The following is a 14,795-nucleotide window of genomic DNA, read 5'->3' on the forward strand; positions in this document are numbered from 1 at the left end:
CTGGGCCTGCCTGTTGGGGCCCAGTGGTGTTCAGGGCCCAGAGCGAGCTTGGTCTGACACTTGAGAGCCCTCAGGCCTCTCTCGCCCAGATGGGGAGACTGCCTGAGGGAGGAGGGGAAGAAGAGCTCCATTGTGTGTTCCTCACTGGGTGTCTGGGAGGGGGAGGGGTTGTGTCTCAGTCCCCAGCTGGCCCACAGGCCTCCCACGGGACTAGAAGTTCAGACTCACAAGCCAGAGAACCCATGCTCTGTTCAGTGAAGCTGGGAGCGAAAGGTGTGCCTGTGACCCCTCACTGGGGTGACCCGGGCTGTGTCCCAGCTCTAACCTCGCAGGGCGGGCCCCTCAGGGCAACTGCAGGGGATCACCCCAGGCAGTCTGCCCCAATCCCCTCCCAAACCTGCACTGTGGTTTTTCTGAGTCCCAGGAGACCAATTAAGAAACTTACTTTTGTTTTTGGTGAAGTGACAGTGGGTATTCTGGGCCCCAGAACTGCTGAATCAGAATTCAGGCGAGGGGCCAGGTCATGGGGTCTAGAGATGGGGGTGGGGGTGGGGAGTGTGGGTGGGGGGAGAGCAGGCAGAAGAGGAAAAGGTACAAATCTTTCTGTTTAACTAGCACCTCCAGATTTCTGCTGATGCCTGGGAACCCCAGGGCAGAGAGTTTGAATCCCACATTAGGCCCTGGGGTGTCAGCTGCATCTGATAAATCATGTGGCCTTTCCAGGCCAAGCTGCCCCTTCATGGAGGAGGAGCACGTGGTTTCACAGGGAGGGAAACTGAGGCAGGGAGTGCATTCCTGCTTCTTGCCTCTGGCAACACAAGAAAGGAAGCCATAGGGGCCCATTTGATGGGGCAGTGACTCCCAGCAAGGTGGGGGGGCTAGCAGATGAGACAGGTTCTTCCCAATGACTCTTTCCCTTTCACATGTTCCTGGCTGGGATCTGTTCTATTTTCCTGCTCTTCTGCGCAGGGAACCATCAACGCCGTCATAAACCCAGGATTAGGAATCAGAGCCCAGATTTGAAAGGGACCTTCAAGATTCTCCAGTTCAGGGTTTCTTCCCCGGAGGGCCATGGGGTCTCTGAGCCTCTGCATTCATCAGCGAAATGTGGCACATGTAATGAGGTCGGCTTAAGTCTGGTCTCAAAAAGACCAAAATCAGTGATCCAAGAGGTCCCAGCAGCCAGATCCGGGCTGTGTGTCTGGGTCCCTGAAACCACCCTGATGTAGCATTTTTCTCAACAGAGGCCCTCAGAGGAGGTGGGTCGACCTGAAAATACTTCAGGCCCACTCATGTTATCCTCTGCCCTCATTCAGGATTTGGGGAGGATGTCAACAGTCACACGCGTGAACTCCAGGATCAGGATGCCGGGGTTGAATCTCTGCTCCTCACTCGCTTTGCTGTGATCTGGGTGGACACTTTCCCACATTTCCGGGCTTCCATGTCCTTGTCTATACCATGGAGGGACGAATAGTAGCTGCCTCCAGGTGGTTTGGAGGGGGACAGGAGATGACTGATGGGAGACACTGAGCTCAGGGCTGCCCAGGGGTGTGGCTGGGGAGAGAAGCCCATGAGCTGCGGAGGCACGCTCTAACCTGCGTGGACAGACCCGCCCGTCCAGTGCTCCCTCCATCTCTTCCATTTAGGGGCCCTGGGCCCCGACCCCAGAGACTGGGAAGTTGGGATTTTGTGCCCTGTAACAGCACCACCCGTGCCCTTGGGTCTAGGTGACCTGGTTATCAGAGCACCCTGCTGGGCCGGGTGTGTGGGTGCTGCTGCAGGGAGAGGGAGGGACTTGGACAGCCAATGGGTGAGCAGGGGAGGGGAGAGCAGGGGCAGAGGCGGTTGCAACTTGGGCCTCACAGGCTCCCACCAGGCTTCACAAAGTCCATAGGCGGACATGGGGCCCACTGAGCGGACAGAGCCTTCTCTGCTCCAGGTTGCTGCTTCCCACCTGCGTACTGGCCTCCCCTGCCCCACAACCCCCGCCTTTCCTGGCCACTAAGCCGCATTCTCTGAGAGCCAATTTGTGTTGTGCTGGTGCTGGGGTACTCTGGCAGGGGAGTTGTGCAGAGCAGCCACGCAGAGCGGGCTGGGTCACCAGCCGAGTCCACCCACCCCGTGCATGGCACTGATTAGACACCGGGTAGAAGTGGATAAGGCCCTACCGCTGGGGGGCTTAGCTCCTGCCACCCCTGGGGTGGGGGCGGGGGGCAGGGAGAGGCCGAGTGCTCCAGATGGAGCAGAAGAGGGTGGCTTTCTGCAGGGGGCCATCAGGAGGGGGGCTTGAACCGAGCTCTGAAGGATACTTAGGGGTCTAGTCAATGGAGAAGGCCTGGAGGGTATTCGAGGCCAGAGAGCAGGAGCCAGGCACGATGGTAGTCCGAGACTGGCGGGAGGTGTCTCAGGCGTGCAAAAGCAGGTAGAGAATATAGCAACTCCCCGACCTCCCAGCTTTGGCAACAAAATATCACGGACCGGTGAAGTCCCTGTGCCCACCTCCCAGCCGACCTCCTCCCTGCCTGCGAGGGAACCCTGCTGAGCTGCGCGGTGAACATCCCCTGAGCCCCCTTGGTTCTTTCCCTACATTGGACTATATCCCCAGGCAATCTGCATAGTGGTTTTGCGGACTTTGACATTTTTATTTATCTTGTATTATTTTTTAAAGATTTTATGTATTTATTGGAGAGCAAGCGCATAGGCACAGGAGTGGGGGAGGGGCAGAGGGAGAGGAAGAAGCAGACTCCCCCTGAGCGTGGAGTAGGACCCCTGGGATCATGACCTGAGCCAAAGGCAGACACTTAACCGACTGAGCCCCCAGGCGCTCTGCTTTGACAGTTTTAATAACTACTCTCAGATTGTCTGTTTCCCTGATAGCATGTCTGTTAGCTTAATGTGTATTTGAGTTTCGTGCAGGTTGAGACCTGGTGCTCTAGACCGTTCTGGTTGTGGGACACACTCCTGTCACCAGCGGGGAGCCCCTGAAGGCTCTCGAGCAGGAGCGGGGCTCATTCAGGTGGCGCTCTGAGAACTTAAAATTTTCCATTGGTTTGAGGTTTAGGCAGAGAGCTGAGGAAAGGCTTTCGCAAGGGCCTGTTGAAGAGCTTCTAGAGCCTGTTCCCAGACAGGACCCATACGGAGGCTTGGGGGAGGTGAAACTGAGAGGATTCAGTTTTGGTAGCCTGCGTCATGTGTCAGGGAGAGAGTTAAATGTCAGCTCAAGTTTGTGTCCCTGGGAGGGTGACAAGGCCTTTCCCAGAGAGAGAGGCTGTAGGGGATAACGGGAGGAGCTGACAAGCATGGGTTTGGGCTCCTGGCATTTGAGACAGCCAGCCTGCCACACAGCAGGCCGAGGAAGGAGCCACAGCTCTGAGACTGGAGAGAGTCACACAAAAGTCGCAGGCCTAGGGACAGGATCCCAGGGTCCCTGCATCTTTGCCCCTGCCTCTCACCCAAGCCAGCCTTCCCCTGCTCTGTATAGTGACCCAGACTTCAGGCCCATGAGGCCACCTCGTCCCTCCCCCCACAGCCAAGCAGTGCACCCATCTCAGGTCTGGCATCCGTTCCCACCTACCTCCACCTCACCCCTCCAGTCCAAGCCCGGTCAGGTCCCCCACTGGCAACTCAGTTCCTCCTGCCACCTGCCACTCTGCTCCCTTTCACCGCTCCCTCCAGCACGGCAGGCCAGCAGGCTCTTAGAAAGGGAGTCAAAGCATATGCCTCCTGCTTTAAAACCTACCAGCAATTCCTATCCGCCCCACCATGGCCTGGCCCCTGACCACCCCGCTGACCCCTTCCCTGACACTCTCCATCCTTCCAGCCCTGCCTGGCAACTTCTAGAACATGCCTTCCTTCCTGCTTCGGGGCCTGAGGACTGCCCGGACTGTCTGCACTCCCTCTCTCCTTTGGGCTCCCGGATCCCGTGTGACCCTCAGGGAAGAGCCAGGCCTTCCACAGTCAGACTGCCTCCGCTCTGCCGCTCTCCTCCCTCGCCAGCTGCACTCGACCACTTACCTCTCATTATGCCTCTCATTAATGCGTTTCCTAGTTTGGCTCTGTCGGCCCCCCGGAGTTGCCTTGCTCTCCCCTGTCTGCCCAGCGCCCAGCACGTGAAGCAAGGTTTACAGAAGACAGTGAATGCACGAAGGGGGCCTTGTTAACTGCAGCCTCCCAGTTCACTGCCCCTGTCCTCATGGATTTGACCTTCCCTTGGGGAGGAAGCACGTGTAAGAAGCATTCAGTAGGGGAAGACAGGCAACAACTATCAGTCCCTCCTGAATGTGGACAGCCATGTTCCAACAGCTGTGATGGGGGCCTGGCTGAATTCGGGAAGGAAGTGACAGTTGCTAAACCTTCCACCCACCCGGCCCTTGGCAGACTATTCACACTTGTTATCTCGTTGTATGTCTCTGAATGTTCACACAGTCCTGTGGGACTAAGTCTTGGTGTCACCACTTTGTAGATGAGGAAGCCGATCTAAGAGACCAATAACTCACCCAAGGACACAGGGCTGGGAGCGCCAAGCCATGACTGGCACCCAGAGCTTTCTGTTGCCGGGGCCCGGGCCCTTCCCATAAGTCTAACTAGGAAGGAGTGAGGTCAGGAGCAGGACTCCGAGCATGGATGCGAGGTGGTGTCGGGGCACAGAGGAAAATGATTTTATTGACTTATTTGTGATCTTTTAAGTTTTCATTCTGAAATAATTTCAGACTTGTGGAAACAGTACAAAGGATCCCCCCAAAGACCTCTCACCCAGCTCCCCTGAATGTTCCGTCTCCCATGACCACAGACAGCAAAACCAAGATGTTAACGTCCATATAAACTCTTTTTTTTTTCTAAAGATTTTATTTATTTATTTGATAGAGAGCATGAGAGGAGAGAGATCAGCGGGAGAAGCAGACTCCCTGCTGAGCAGTTAGCCCGATGTGGGACTCGATCCCAGGACTCCAGAATCATGACCTGAGCTGAAGGCAGTTGCCTAACCAACTGAGCCACCCAGGCGCCCATCCATATAAACTCTTAACTACTCTCCAGACCTTACTGACATTTTTCCAGTTGTCCCACTAACATTCCTCTTCTGGTCTAAAGTGCAGTCCAGAATATTTATGTTGTCCCAACCAGTCCCCTCCTGTTGGGCATGTCTGTCGTGCCGACTCTGCGATTACAACAGCACAGAACAGGGAGTCAGCAGCCCTTGCCAGCTGGCTCCCTTCCTCCCTGTGGGAACTTTTATACTTCCCGTCAGTCCAGTTCTTGGTAAGCCTTCCCCAGATTCTGGCCCCGAGTGCTCCCTTGCTTCTTGGAAATGTCACCTCCAGAGCAGCCTTCCTTGATGTCACCATTCTCTGTTCTGTTGCCCAGTTTGGTTTTGTCCTCTTGACTTGACAATGTATTTGTCATCCTGTCTGTCCCACTAGCATATAAGCTGCCAGAGGGCAGTGACTCTGCCTTACTCCACCCAAAGCAAAGCCAGGCCTCACTAAATACCGTTGAATGGGTGAAAGTGGGAAGATCTGGAACTGATTTGAAAATGAAACAGAGGGGCGCCTGGGTGGCTCCGTTTAAGTGTCTGCCTCTGGCTGAGATCATGATCCCAGCATCCTATGATCGAGACCCACATCAGGCTCCCTGCTCAGCGGGAAGCCTGCTTCCCCCTCTCCTGCTTCCCCAGCTTGTGTTCCTGAGAGTTTCACTGTCTCTCTCTCTGTCAAATAAATAAATAAAATCTTTAAAAAAAAAAAAAGAAAAGAAAAAGAAAATGAAACAGAAAGAGGGCTGGGCCACCTGGATAGCTCAGTTGGTTGGGCGTCTGCCTTCATCTGGGGTCATGATTCTAGGGTCCTGGGATTGAGCCCTGCATCAGGCTCCCTGCTCAGTGGGGAGCCTACTTCTCCCCTTCCCACTGTTGCTCCCCCTGGTTGTACTCTCTATCTCTTGTCAAATATATAAATAAAGTCTGAAGGGAGGGAGGGAGGGAGGGAGGAAGGTAAGAGGAAGGGAGGGTGCAGGCCTATGGAAACTGGACATAAAGACACAGGAAAGCATGGCAAAACCCTGCCACAGGGTATCCAAATTCCCCACACACACAGGTGCACAGGCACCCAGAGCAGGGACGGCAGTGATTAATCTCTAATGCAGTCATGGAAATCTGCTCATTTTTGACCAACTTATTTGTAGACAAATGAGCCAGCTCTTCCCAGAGGGGCCTCAAGAGCGGCTGTCTCTGCCCCCTCCGCCCCAAGACAGACACAGCAAATCTCCATCGACCTTTAGGGTCCACCATCTACCCCCAACCCTGCACCTCAACTCCTCTCAGCCTTTTTTTTTTTTTAAGATTTTATTTATTTGAGAGAAAGAGAGAGAGCTGGAAAGCAAGCAAGCAGGGAGGAGGGGCAGAGGGAGAAGAAGAAGCGGATTCCATGCTGAGCAAGGAGCCCGACATGGGGCTCCATCCCAGCATCCTGAGATCGTGACCTGAGGTGAAGGCAGACACTTAACCAATGGAGCCACCGAGATGCCCCTTCTTTGTCTCAGTCTTAATCAGCCAGATTTTTCTTTTCTGACTGACTTGCTGGATAACCTTAAACATCGACACAGGAGGCTTTTGTAAGCCCCCCGTCCCTGGCCCAGCACCCCACCGGTCTCATTTTTCCTTCTGAGAGGCCGAGGTGTGAGACAGCTTGAGGTGGCTGGTCCTGAGCTGGCTGGGCTGTGCACAGTATTTGCAGGGCCTAGTGGAAAATGGAATCCGGAGCCTCTTGCTCAAAGAGCAGGAAAAAGTTGCCATGAAACATTCTAAAATATAAGTTTTTCCTTTCTTCTACAATTTCTCTTGGGACTTGTCCTGATGTTTTTCATTTGCTACTTAACATCAGCCTAAGTAAAGAAAAATTAAAAATCTAAATTATCAGCATGAATTTTGCCTTTTGCTTTATTATTATATAATCCCCATTTTTTTTGTTTGTTTAAGAGGGAGAGGATCCCAAGCAGGCCTCACCCCCAGCGCAGGGCGCTATTCCCTGACGCTGAAGCCAGGACCTGGGCTGAAATGAGCAGGAGGCTCAACCAGCTGAGCCACCCAAGCACCCTTGTACAATCCGTTTCAAATGCAAATATAAGGACATATAAGTCACATATGAAATCACCGAAACTGTAATTCACACTTCCTAGCTTGTACGCAGATATGTATTTTGTTCTTACCCAAGCAGTGGAAATGCTGCGCAGAACGGAATTACCTGTTTCAATTTTCACTTTTGGTACGCCCACATTCTGCCAGCCCCGTCTGACTTTGGATTACTAATGAGCCAGGGTGGACGGAAGGGACAGAACAGACGGGCTACCCTCTTTCCTTTGCCTCCTGTAGCAATGTTTGCAGCCAAAACGGATCTTACAGGGAAGTAACACAAGTGAAAGGATGGGGCAGGATTTCTTGGTCATTTGTGTTTCTTAGAACACCTTCTTCATGCATTTGAAGCAAGTTCTGGTTTGGACCAAAGGCATGGCCTCTCGGGCCCTCACTCAGTCATAGGTGTATAGTCACCTTGGAACCCATTTGAGTCTTGAATTCCCACCATGGTGGGGCCACCAGAATCCTGTGATCGTTGGCACCGTGGATGGGGGTGGGGCATCAGGGACCGAGCATGCGCAAATTGTGTGGCCTCCGACTTCACTTTCTTCACTTCCGGGACACATAACCAAAGGCAAAATTATTAAGAATTTCAAGATGTGGCAGTGGAGCGTTGAGCCCACCGTGGGGCCCTGCGCGACTGCGCGTCTCACACATGCCCCTGAGGCTCGCCTTGCATGCTGCCGTCCTGTGTTTGGAGGACTCTGTTAGTCACAAGACCCCTCTTTGTGTCGGGTTTTTCCGCCTTTTCCATATGTAGCCTGGGACGGCCTGACATGGTGGCCAGAAGACGGAGAGCAGTCAGGCCATCCCGCTTCATTACTCCCTACTTCCTCCTCCAACCCGCCAGACTGCACTTTCTATAGTTTCCCCAAACACGGCCCTGCTGTCTGCTGCCTCTGGGCCTTGCCTGTTTGCTCCGCCCCAGAGGCTCTCAGAGTTTGGTCCCTGGACCCCAGCAACCAGCATCACCTGGAGCTTGCTAGAAATGCACATTCCCGGTCGGGCTGAGGAGCGCAGACGGGGCGATGGGGCAAAGAATCTGGCTCAGCAGCTCCCCGCGTGATGTGATGCTCCCCTGCTCTTTGGAACTACTTTTTTACACCTCATTTCAGCGGCCTAACTCCTACACCGTTTGTGGAATAAAGCCCTCACCCTCTGAGTCCCTTCCGTGAATCCCTCCGTTCACATCTCCGCGGATGGCCCTGCGGCTTTGGGTGTGTCTGTCCCATTCTCTATCTTGGCCTGACGACTAAGCGAGGCAAACCGTAGGCACACAGTTAATGAGCGGAGAGAAGCGCGGACTGCGGGTGTGGCCAAGGGTGTGGAGGTCGGGACCCCTGCGCCGTGGGCGGGGCCGAGCGTGCGGGGGCGGAGCTGAGCGCAGATTTCCCGCCCTGCAGGTACAGTCTGTACACCCGCACCTGGCTGGGGTACCTCTTCTATCGGCAGCAGCTGCGCAGGGCTCGGAATCGCTACCCTAAAGGCCACTCCAGAACCCAGCCCCGCCTCTTCAACGGTGAGCTCTGGCTGCCCCCGGCCAGCATGGCCCCAAGCTGTGCCCACCCACCCTTCCCGCCGATGCCGCATGGTATACCACCCACTCACCACTACCACCAACACCCCCCCACAACCCTCCCCCCCACCGCCAATCGCTGGGCTCCTTGGCCCGAACCCTGCCCACAGCCCATCTCTGTCCTCCAGGAGTGAAGGTGCTTCCCATCCCCGTCCTCTCAGACAACTACAGCTACCTCATCATCGACACCCAGGCCCGGCTGGCTGTGGCTGTGGACCCCTCAGACCCTCAGGCCGTACAGGTGAGGGGAGGATTGGGGGACGGGGTAATTTGGGTCACCTTGGGGACTGGCAGCGTTCCCTCACTGGAGAGGGGCTGTTCCCGATCCCTCTGCCAGTGGGATGTGCCCCCTCCTTGTGCCCTCACACACAGACCCCAACATGCAAGAACACACAGAGACCCCCAAAACCACAATATGGGGAGGGGCCAGAGTCCAGGGCATGGCCTGGGGAGGGGGGGACCTACAGCTTTGGGGGAACCGGAGCCAGAGGGAAGGGGATGCAGATTCAGGACCGTGGTCTGAGGTTTCTTGTGTCTCTCACTCTCTGTGGCACCTTTCTGACCCTCTAACTTCTCTCCTCATCTGTGTCTGTCGGTGTCTGGGTCTCTCCATCTTTCCTTCCCATTTCTTATTTCTCTGTGGATGTGTGTACCTGTGTGTTCCTCTGCCCCTCGAGCCTCGCTCCGCCCACCTCCCCATGATCTCCCCTGTGCTGTGGCTCAGCTTCAGCTGCCCCCCTACTCCCCAGCCCTCTCCTCCCTACCCTCTCATTCTCCCTGCGCTCCGCTCTCACCTGGCACCTGTGCCCCTGCCTCCACTACACACCACCCCTCCATCTCAGTGCCTCCTCTCTCCCCCAGGCTTCCATTGAAAAGGAGGGCGTTAATTTGGTTGCCATCCTCTGCACCCACAAGCACTGGTAAGGGGCTGGGGTGGGGGCCTGGGTCCAGAAGATCTTCCCTGGCCAACCCTTGCCCCTGTGGGCTTGGCAGGACTAGACCCAGGGAGGAGAGGCTGGGCTGGGGGGCAGGGAGTCGGGATGCGAGGAACCCACCTTCTTCATAAAGTCTCGGGGGGCACCAGCAGAAAAGGAGGGAAGGGGCAGGTCTCTCACCGTGGGGCTTATCAGGCTCCTGGAGCCCTAGAGGAGTGCAGGAGAGGCATTTATCTTTCATTCCTCGGGCACGTATTAGATATTCACTGTGCTTGGGACATGGGCAAACCCTGTGAGTTCTTTACTTGAGGAGTTTATAGTCCGGTAGGGGAGATAGCCCTGCGTGACCAGGAACAACGATGACAGACATTTAGGTGGTAGTTGGCACAAGGTACAGGAGGTGGGGGGCTCTTGGTGAAGTGTGACCAGATCCACTTGGAGGACTTAGAGGCTGACGACCCTGGAGCTGAGAGAGTCCAGAAAGATTGGTGGGCACTGGCTGGGCGATGGAGGGGAGGGGTGGCAGGTCGTGGAGATGACATTGGGAGCAGGGGAGCAGCTCGAACAAAGGCCTAGAGGTGTGAACAGCTTGGCTCAGTTCAGAAGCCCGGGGCTCAAGGCTTGAAGGCCTAGAGATCTGGAACAAGGAAGGCAAGGAGGCCTAGTACCGTTGCCCCTTAAAGTTCCTTCCTGTCTCTGCTGTCCTCCAGGGACCACAGTGGAGGGAACCGTGACCTCAGCCGGCGGCACCAGGACTGTCGGGTGTACGGGAGCCCTCAGGATGGCATCCCCTACCTCACCCAGTAAGTCCCTGTCCTGGGGTGGGTGGTCCTTCCATGCGCACCTTCCCACACCCCATCCTGTAGTCGAGTATTGTAGGAGTGCCAGCAGCTAGATCTTTGCTGAACCCCTTCCTGACCCTTAGAGGGCAGACCACAGCCCACCCCCCAACTCATCCAGCCATGGTCCCCGAGAGTGGGAGAGGCGAGAGTTTGGATCTGAAGCCCTGGGCACTGTCAGTGCCTTCCCTTTCTGGTGTGGAAGCCCTGTCTCCTTCAATTCACCAAGCTCCTTGGGCATTGCGTGGGGCAAGGCCCAGCACAGCCCAGGCTCTAGCACCTTCTCTCCCCTGTTGCCTTGCTTCTCAGCCCCCTGTGTCATCAAGATGTGGTTAGCGTGGGACGACTTCAGATCCGGGCTCTGGCTACCCCAGGCCACACGCAAGGCCATCTGGTCTACCTGCTGGATGGGGAGCCCTACAAGGGTCCCTCCTGTCTCTTCTCAGGGGACCTACTCTTCCTTTCTGGCTGTGGTGAGTTCCCCCTCACCAAAAGGGAAGCGGGAGCGGGGGTGGATAGAAAGGAGGGAGAGGTCAGGGCTAAAACCCAAAGACGGCACAGCCCCATGCAGTGCACGAAAACTTTGCTTTCAGTGCAGACACTGCCTTGCTGTTATTCCCGTCCGGGTGAGCCCGTGGTTTTTAATACCCTCGCAACTTCCCACAGAGGATGCACAGAACGAGATGATGCTTGTCACAGAGTACAGACCTGGCAGGACGTGGGTTTCCACTGGGTGGAGCCTAGTTCTCCCGTACCTGGAGAGACTAGGTTACAAAAAGTAGAGAAGCCCTGAATGCGAGGGTGACCCGTGGGTAGGGGAGGATCACAGTCCCAGGCTGTGTGGAGTCTCAGAGGGCAGCCGTGGAAAAGAGTCACCCCACACCAACTGTGCTTGGGGCCCTGGGCACTCAGCCTGACGCTTCCGTCCCCCTCTCCATCCACATGTCAGTATGTGCAATACAGGCCTTCCCACAGGCTTAGTTGGAGAGTGAGCATGTGGGCTCAGCAACCAGTGGGAAGGAGGGTGTAGATGCCTGGGGGTGGGGGTGGCAGGGGCCAGATTGAGAGCTGGTGGCCAGTACCAGCTGTGCACGCTGGTCCGCAGCCCGCTCCCTGTACCTTACACCAAGCTGTGTTCTTGTACCTTGTAACACACCCGCTGCCCCTCGCCAGGACGGACCTTTGAGGGCACCGCAGAGACCATGCTGAGCTCCCTGGACACGGTGCTGGGGCTAGGGGATGACACTCTGCTGTGGCCTGGTGAGGTCCCCCTCCTCCTCCTCCCACACTCCCTTACAGTCCCAGCCGCCCCTGCAACTGGCCCAGAGGGGATACCACTCCACCCCCGGTGGCTCCTGGGAGCCAGCTCAAGCTGTGAGGGCAGAGCCCCCTTCATTCTGGAATACTGGCTTGGAACGCGCCTCTACTTCTCATGCCAACTGCCCCTGACAGCCAGCCCTCGGCCTCCGGGGAGCCCTGTAGGCCCAGAGGCATCCCAGAGAGATGGCTGATATTTTACAGCCAGAGCCGAGAACAGAAAATCACCTTTGCTTATCAGAGAAGTCAGTAAACCCAACTCTGCGCGTGTCCACTGCAGGCACCCATACCTCACATTGCATGTGCATCTGTCCCCAGGCGTGTGTGTGGCATGTCCGTCCATCCGTCCGTGCAGACACTGCACGTCCCTACATATATCCACAAATGTCGGATAGCCATGGATTCTCAAGCACATCACTGAGCTGTCAGCTAATCCTCAGAATGTACATTTACCTGTCCATTCATTTGACAAATACTTGATGGAACGCCGAACGCGTGCCAGCCTCAATCCTAGGCACCGGGGACACATCTGTGTTCTAGTAGCATTATCTGCTCCACGTGCCCGATGACAAAACTGCGGCTCAGGTGCCATGACTCGGCTGAGGTTGCACAGCTGGGCAGGGGCAGCGTGAGGGCTAGGAGGCAGGGCTCCCCAGCAGCTGGGGCTCTCCCCCTGGCCATCAGGTGCCTGGGGGGAAGGAGGACTTTTTCTGACGGCACTGCTGCTCTCTCTTGGTCCCTCCCCTCCCCGCCCCTTGGGCCTCAGGTCATGAGTATGCAGAAGAGAACCTGGGCTTCGCAGGTGTGGTGGAGCCTGAGAACCTGGCCCGAGAGAGGAAGATGCAGTGGGTCCAGAGGCAGCGAATGGAGCGCAAGAGCACGGTGCGGGCGGGTGGGGGCTGGGGTCCAGGGGGTGGGGATGGGGGTGGGGGGGACCCCCCCAGGGCACGCCCCAGCAGGAACCCCTCCATGCTGAGCTGTGGCCTGCAGACCTGTCCCTAGAGGCCCGACATGTTTGGTGCACAGGCCTTCAAGGGAGGCCCCCTGAACCCTGAAACAGGGGACGTGGGGGGATGGCTTCCCTGACTGGGTCTGTTTCCCAGACTGTCTCCACCAAACCTGGTGCCTCTTGTCCCGCAGTGCCCATCCACGCTGGGAGAGGAGCGCTCCTACAATCCGTTCCTGAGGACCCACTGCCTGGTGCTGCAGGAGGCTCTGGGGCCAGGCCCGGGCCCCACCCGGGACGATGACTACTCCCGGGCCCAGCTCCTGGAGAAGCTCCGCCAGCTGAAGGACCTGCACAAGAGCAAGTGACAGCCCCCCGCCCACCCCAGCCCATCCCCCATGGAGGGGAGTCCACCCACCGCCCGCACCATGCCATCCCCCTCATTGCTGCCACCACCACCTCCATCGGCACCCACGGGGGGCCTCAGGGTCCAGCACTGTCACGGGAGGAGGGACAAGGGGACGAGGTCATGAGACCGAAAGGACAGAGGCTGGTTGAAGGCTTGGAGACCCCACAGGGGGAGGCGGAGTTATGCAGGGCAAGAGGAAAGGGGGAGCCTTGGGACCTCTCCAGACCCTGCTGGGAGGGGTCCTCCTCCCTGGCCCCACTCCTGCCCCTGTCAAGGACGTGGAGAGTGCTGGTCGCCCCTCCCTCAGTAGGGCCTCACTCTCACCAAGGGCAGCAGGAGCCAGGAGCAGGTTGAGTCCTCTTCCCCCTTCTCCCTTCCTGGCTTGGGAAAGACACTCAGGCCCCCAAAGTAGCCAGAGGTGTGGTGCCTTGGAAAAGCGGTCACTCGGAGGGGCAGCTGGGCTCCTGTGCCCTGAGACACTGGCCCTCCTCCCCAAGCCTCCCCCCTGCCCGCCCCCTTGTCCCCCACCCATGAAGGCATTTTTCAAACAGAGCCATTTCTGGGAAAGTTGAAAGGGCTGGACGTCTGCATGTCTGGACAATCTCAGCCTCAGTGACCCCCCTGCAGCCTGGAAGGGGGAGGGTCCTGGTTGCCCCTGACACCGCGCCTTCAGGCTGAGGAGACAGGGAATGCTGGACCGCAGCCTCGCAGGCTCCCTGTGCAGCTGGCCTCTGCCCTTGCCTGGGGCCCAAAGGACTCTGCTTCCCAGGGGCAAGAGCCATCATGTACCCCGCCGCGTCAGTTTTCTCCTCATGGCCCTTGTTCTTAGGAACTTCTGCCTTGTTCTCACTCCTGCTTTACCCTCCTCAGTCCCTCTCCTCTTTTAGTTATAAAGCCCTTCCTCTGGCCCTCTAAAGTTTGCCAAGAACCTCCTCACGTCATTTTTCATTTGATCCTTGATCCCATCCTGGCCGGGGAAGGGGGTCCACTTCAGGGGTTCCACAGAGTGCAGAAATCAAGCCTGGGAGCAGAGAGCCATCCGCTCTCCACCGAGTGTCAGCCTCCAGGACCCCAGGATTTCTGAGGTCCTCGAGGAAGCGCACCTCGGGAGCCTTTGCTTCCTGTGTTCAAGCTTTCCCTCAGGCTATGCTCGCCTCTAGTGAGCTTCTGAGATGTCCCCTGCCCTCGATTTCCCCTCATCATCCCGCCTCTGCCTCTCTCTCCAGCCATAGTGTCTGGTACCAACTCTAGCAATACCACCAGAATACAGTCCCCACCCCCCCAACAGACACGCAGTTTCATGCCGCTGTGCCTTTGCTCATGCTGTTCCTTCAGAATGGAATGCCTTTCCCCTGCTCCTCCAGCCTTATCTGCCTGGCAAACACCCATTCATCTCTCACAATGCCCCTCAAAGGCCCCCTCCTCCAGGAAAACAACCCCCATGCTCCTCACCCTCAAGGCTACCTCTGCTCTTTGTAAATGCTTCTCTCGTGGCACTTCTCACATTGTATTTTACTTGTTTACATGTTTGTCTCCCCTTCTAGACTGTGAACCCTTCAGGGCATGGACTGTATCTTATGCATCTCTGTAATTCTGCGCCTAGCACGGTGCCTGGCACACAGGAGGCGCTCAATAAATCTTGAATGA

General features: G+C 56.7%; 1 protein-coding gene across 2 annotated transcripts in view; it reads left to right on the plus strand.

The window, feature by feature from the left end:
• LOC111158054 (paroxysmal nonkinesigenic dyskinesia) overlaps positions 1-14,795 on the plus strand; it is a 60,670-nt gene extending 45,875 nt beyond the window's left edge. For both annotated transcript variants that reach the window (XM_022519892.1, XM_022519979.1), the window contains 8 exons: positions 8,530-8,645; positions 8,831-8,943; positions 9,564-9,622; positions 10,348-10,440; positions 10,786-10,949; positions 11,650-11,736; positions 12,560-12,675; positions 12,934-14,795. In XM_022519892.1, coding sequence (XP_022375600.1) covers positions 8,530-8,645; positions 8,831-8,943; positions 9,564-9,622; positions 10,348-10,440; positions 10,786-10,949; positions 11,650-11,736; positions 12,560-12,675; positions 12,934-13,107 — 922 coding nt within the window. In that variant the 3' untranslated portion in view covers positions 13,108-14,795. The remainder of the gene's footprint in view (positions 1-8,529; positions 8,646-8,830; positions 8,944-9,563; positions 9,623-10,347; positions 10,441-10,785; positions 10,950-11,649; positions 11,737-12,559; positions 12,676-12,933) is intronic.

This window comes from Enhydra lutris, unplaced genomic scaffold (assembly GCF_002288905.1).
Source record: "Enhydra lutris kenyoni isolate GAN:26980312 unplaced genomic scaffold, ASM228890v2 scaffoldscaffold1, whole genome shotgun sequence".
NCBI classification, from domain to species: Eukaryota; Metazoa; Chordata; class Mammalia; order Carnivora; family Mustelidae; genus Enhydra; species Enhydra lutris.